This window comes from Hyla sarda, chromosome 4 (genome assembly GCF_029499605.1).
Source record: "Hyla sarda isolate aHylSar1 chromosome 4, aHylSar1.hap1, whole genome shotgun sequence".
NCBI classification, from domain to species: domain Eukaryota; kingdom Metazoa; phylum Chordata; class Amphibia; order Anura; family Hylidae; genus Hyla; species Hyla sarda.
The window spans coordinates 122355589-122361588 of NC_079192.1; the positions used below are offsets into that span (position 1 = coordinate 122355589).

A 6000-nucleotide genomic window follows, 5' to 3' on the forward strand; every position below is an offset into this window, starting at 1 on the left:
ATGTAAGCACCTATAAGTCACTATTGCATGTTGTTTTTCCTCATCAAAACTTCTTTTGCATTGTACAATAAGCTTCAGCTGGGGTTTGTGCGCAGTACTGTTGAAGACTATAGATCCATATGGAGTTAGCAGGACAGTCAGAATTAGAAATTAACCTATGGAAATTTTACATTAACAGGTGGATAACAAAAAGTTCTTCATGCAAGATGATGGGATACAAGTGGTTGTGATTGATGGAAGTCAAGGAAAAGTTGTAGATAGTGCAAGCTTCAAAACTGCCATCCTACAAGGAATCCCAGCTCAGTTCGATAACTATGTATCAGACATCAAAGACAAGTGAGTAGCATTCTCAGTGTATATATTTGTACCATGTGCATGAGTTGTAAGAAGGTCCTGGTCACCAATACAAAAGGGCCCCCCAGGTTTACATGCAGTCTTCAGTATCAGTGTCCTCTCATATGACTACAACCTCTGCACCTTTTATACTTACACCCAGGGGTCAAGTCCTAGGAATAAAAAGTGCAGGAACTCACCCAAGATTTCCACTCAAAAGCTGCTCCTGCAAATGGGAACAGTGTTCCTGCTGTGAAAAAAGTGCAGGAACTCAGTTCCTGCGCGTTCCTGCAGGACTTGAGCCCTGCTTATACCCCTGAAAATGCACACAGTGATGTCACTGCACAGAAATATGTCACAGAACCTAAAGAAAGCTAAACAATTCTAGTCCAACACAGGGATACTACACTCACAATCCAGATATAATACATAGAGTGATGTCACAATACAGAGATAAGATGATAAGCATAGTGATGTCACAATAAGTATAATAAGGATATTTACACAAATTTAGAAGAAAAAATAAGACATGGCCGCACATCCACATTAACCTATTGCTTCTCAGCACAATTTCAACAACTATGGTAGTTATTATTCATTTTAATGAAACTGTACAAGCCCCCTTGCTTCTTCATGGCCACCACGTTCCAGAGAGATGCTGCATATGGGGGAATACCTAGTTTTTCCCAGTCTGCAGGCAGGGAGCACATGGAAGGAGGTGCTTAGTGAACTGTTTACACTGGGGTGGTGCCTTGTGTGACACTGTGTCTGTGGGGTGTTATGGCTCAGGGCCAAGGTAGGGTTGCCATCTTTCTTGCAAAAAAAATACTGGCCATGCTAGTTTGCATAATTAATTATATATGCGTGACATCACAGGATACACATTTGAGGGGAGAACTTTTGTCCTATCCTGACCCCTATAACTTTTTTTCTTATTTTTTTCTTATACGGGCCTGTATGAGGGCTCATTTTTTTGCTCACCTTTTTTTTTTTTAAATTAAATTTGGTAGTTGCAATTAGTTACTAACTACAACTCCCAGCATACCTTGATACAGCCTGTGGCTCAGCAGCTGCCCCAAAGGAAAATTACAACTCCCAGCATGTTGGACTATATAATAGTATAGGTCAGTGATTTCCAACCAGGGGTGCCTCCAGCTGTTGCAAAACTACAACTCCCAGCATGCCCGGACAGCCAACGGCTGTCCGGGCATGCTAGGAGTTGCAGTTTTGCAACAGCTGGAGGCGCTCTGGTTGGGAAACACTGGTATAGTATATGGTGCAACATTCCAGGAATTTGAGGATTGGTTGGATAAATACCGACCATTGCATTGCCGGTATTTTTAATATAAAAATACCGGCAGGGTGGCCAAAATACCGACTGTGCCAGTAAAATACCATCCAGGTGGCATCCCTATGCACAGGGATAATAAAAATAATGATTTCACAGCATAGGGGTAATGACCACAATAAAGTAACAGCAGGCAAGCAATAATCGCAGTAATAGATAATGCATATTGTGAGATCATAAGAAGCTATTACACAGTGATGTCACACAAGCTAAACCTCCTGATGTCACAGCTCATTGCTAAAGACAATAGTGATGTCCTTATATATGGATAATAAACAATGCATTAATATACAAGGATAATGCTCCAAGTGATGTCACTGTATAGAGGTAATGCCAAAGTTGATGTCAGTACAGAGGTAAAGTAATAGTGGTCATTTAGTACCTCATGCCGCCCTATGGCCCAAGTTCACCTGCATCCTCTGCGTCCACTATAGTTTTGCCCCAGCATAACAATTTAAATATTTTTTTTTTATTTAAGCTCTATTGTGGTCATCGTATCAAAAGGAAAACTTTACCACAAAGGACCTTGGATCAAGATCCTGCGAAAACTTGGAGCTGAAGCTGATCTAAAGCTGAAAGGTGAGACATAGGATTCCAACCCTGTTTCCACTTTGTGGGTTAATTCTGCCTAGTCGTTACACCACCAAACAGCACAACAATATTGTGAAAGAGAATACAATGGACTACTAGATATAAGTCTATTGTATTCATGAACCTCACACTTCTCACCAATGATTGACTGCAAGTGATATATCTGCCTATATACAAAGTGGCCGTCATTTATTGCTGAAGGTAAGGATAAGGAAGCGTTTGCTGCATGAATTAGAATTTTTAGTGAAATTAAGAACACTTTGAATAAAACATTAAAAAGATGGAATCAATGTAGCACTCTTAGTATAACCAATGTATTACGTTGGGCCAGGTGTAGGGATTTGTCTCTGGTTTCCTTTCAATTCCTGTTTTATACACCCTCTAAGCCCTTGCATAGCACCAGTGGCGCTCTATAGCAAATTGCTGGAAAATATTGTGACCATCTTTGTGTTTGGATTCCTCCTGGTAACAGCGAAAGAGAATCTGTTAATGATGGTTCATTATGGAACTGCAAATGATGTAGTTTATCACAATTCTTTTATGTTAGAGATACGCTGTGACTGTAAGTATACTGTGATGCAACATTTTTAGAATAATCAACTGTAGTCCCCGCTCCTGGTACCCAGTAAGTATGCATAGGGGTGCTGCCCCTGCCCTCCTCCCACATACTTAGACTTAAAGGGGTACTCCCGTGGAAAACTTTTTTTTTTTAAATCAACTGGTGCCAGAAAATTAAACAGATATGTAAATCACTTCTATTAAAACATCTTAATCCTTCCTGTACTTTTTAGGGTCTGTATACTAAAGAGGAATCCAAAAAAGAAATGCATTTCCTCTGATGTCACGACCACAGTGCTCTCTGCTGACCTCTGCTGTCCATTTCATGAACTGTCCAGAGCAGGATAAAATCCCCATAGCAAACATATGCTGCTCTGGACAGTTCCTAAAATGGACAGCAGAGGTCAGCAGAGAGCACTGTGCTCATGACATTGGAGGAAATGCATTTCTTTTTTGGATTTCTCTTACGTATACAGCCCCTAAAAAGTACTGGAAGGATTAAGATTTTTTAATAGAAGTGATTTACAAATCTGTTTAACTTTCTGGCACCAGTTGGTTTAAAAAAAAAAAAAATTCTACGGGAGTACCCCTTTAAGCGACTCTCTGAATGCTGGGAACTTTATGCAAATTCAAGTACTCTGGGTATGAATCAAGCATGGGTGTGACTGGGTAGAGCGCAGAGGCTCCACCCCATGCCTACTTATCTGCATCTTAGGAGACTTACAGGCACCACATCCAAACAGCTAAAACGGTACTGGCCAGCATTTATATACTATAGAAGAGCTGGCAGGTTTGCTTTAACATATACAGCTTGTAATGTACTGTAATATGGAAAATTTTAGCCGTCCCCTTGGTTCATAGTTGACTTTTATTTGGAGCTTGAAAATATTTTGGACATTATGAAACTTTTTCAGTGCTCTTCATGACATTCCTATCTATTCTTGTGTTGTCTGCAGATAAGCTAGCCTTCATTGGATACAAGGGACATTTCCGACCTATCTGGAGCAAGATGGTGACTAACACAGAGGCTGTGAAGATTTACCAAGTTGTCCCATTCCCTGTAGAGAGAAAAAAAGAACAACTCACAATTTTCTCCCATTGACCCTGCAGAGAGGAGGCTTGAGTTTTACTATGAGCACCTGGGTGTTGTATGGAAAAAGTAGCACCCATTGGCTTCTTGTACCCACTGCACCTGGCCCCCATGTGCCCAGTGCAGCACCAGCATTGAAGAGAACTTGTTAGCATATAGAATATGTTTCCTACTAACACATTGATTCCTATGTGGATTCATCCTAGTCGTGTTCTCACCACCAGGTTAGCACAGTTGCACACTATTCACAGCTTTTCTGTGGCAGTAGAGTTGTTCCGGTTTAAATGGATTGTTTGCATCAAACAGGTTTGCCAGAATACTCAATATTTTCCTTGTAAAACCTGAATCCCCGACTTTAATCCATCTTTTGCCAAAAAGAACATTTTGCAGCAAGGGTTAATATGCGGCTCGCAAAGGCAGGGTTATATCCTGAATATACAATGAGGGACCAAAGTCTTACAGTGAGATGTGTCTGTCTCTAATATGTTGTGTTGATATAGATGGACGCGGTCATCTGGTATAACATACCGCAGATGGAAGTCATTTCTGCAGCACGCACAGACGGCAGGACTTCCTCCAGTCTACCGCTCCAAGCTTCTTGTTCAATTGAACATTTACATTTTGCCTTTAGAGATGTAGCTTTTTTTTAAGGGAAATAACCATAATTTTAAGCAGACATGCATAGGTAAAATAGCAAAGAGTGAGGGTATGGAAATACAAACCATACCTTCTATAGGTACACTTCATTAAAAGGACAGTCGGATGATTCCGTCGACTACTAGACTAGATCTAATAATATTCGTCTTCTAATAATTTTTTGTTAATATTTTGGCAGTTCTATTATTCTAGCATAGCGGGAAGGTGTAGCACACATTCTATTTTGAGATAGATTCCTATGGAGTTAGAACAGTACTGTTATGACCATCCACATCAGAGATTTAGGCTACGTTTCCACTTGGTTATTTTCTGGCAGTTTTTGGATATCTGCCACTGCAGTTTTTGAGCCAAAGCCAGAAGTGTATTCAAAAGGAATAGGACATATAAAGGAAGGACTGACACTTCTCCTCCCTTATGGATCCACTTCTGACTTTGGCTCAAAACTGCCAGAAAAAAAAACCAAATGGAAACTTAGCCTTATTCAGAATTATACAGGTTTCTCATCTCTAAGGGTACGTTCACACACGCTGATTTTTTAGCGGGTTTTCCGCTGCGTATTTGAGAGTGGGCGGGCTTTTCTCGGCTGTCCGCAGCAGATTTTCCGTGGCGGAATGTACACTGCGGAAAATCCGCCGTAAGCCCCATTGAAGTCAGTAGGGACTGTGGCGGATTTTCCGCAGCATATATTCCGCCACGTAAAATCTGCTGCGGACAGCCGAGAAGAGCCCGCCCACTTTCAAATACGCAGCGGAAAACCCGCAAAAAAAATCAGCGCGTGTGAACGTACCCTGTGTCCCTGTTGGTTCATTGTGCATGTAGAACAGTGTTTCCTAATCAGCAGACCTCCAGATGTTGCAAAACTACAACTCCCAGCATACCCGGACAGCCTTCGGCTGTCCGGGCATACTGGGAGTTGCAGTTTTGCAACAGGTGGAGGCACCCTGGTTGGAATACACTGACAATTCCACTTTATTTACATGTCATGTAAAACCGCTGAAAAAAATGTGTAAATGTTACAGTGCATTATTGTGCAGAATGCAGAATTCAGCTCTGAAGCACAATAGGGGGAGATTCATCAAAACCTGTCCAGAGGAAAAGTTGCTGAGTTGCCCATAGCAACCAATCAGATCGCTGCTTTCATTTTTGAAAAGGCCTGTGAAAAATGAAAGAAGCGATGTGATTGGTTGCTATGGGCAACTCAGCAACTTTTCCTCTGGACAGGTTTTGAAACTGAAACATAACTACATGTTTACTAAAGTACATTATTTGCTCAGCCTTTTTCTATAGATCTTGATGTAAGCTGTAGAATGGCATTGGAAGTTGAGCCTGCACTCTAAGGATAGGACACACAATTCCTGTTGTTTCTATTAGCACTACTGTAGGCCTCGATGTGTGAACATGCAGTGCAATACATTGTAATATA

The 6000-nt window shown here is 41.1% G+C and overlaps 1 protein-coding gene across 4 annotated transcripts in view; it reads left to right on the forward strand.

The window, feature by feature from the left end:
• Nucleotides 1-5144, forward strand: part of CEMIP (cell migration inducing hyaluronidase 1) — a 130609-nt gene extending 125465 nt beyond the window's left edge. For all 4 annotated transcript variants that reach the window (XM_056571973.1, XM_056571970.1, XM_056571972.1 and 1 more), the window contains exons 27-29: nucleotides 179-336; nucleotides 2160-2260; nucleotides 3787-5144. In XM_056571973.1, coding sequence (XP_056427948.1) covers nucleotides 179-336; nucleotides 2160-2260; nucleotides 3787-3932 — 405 coding nt within the window. In that variant the 3' untranslated portion in view covers nucleotides 3933-5144. The remainder of the gene's footprint in view (nucleotides 1-178; nucleotides 337-2159; nucleotides 2261-3786) is intronic.
• Nucleotides 5145-6000: the final 856 nt, after the last annotated feature.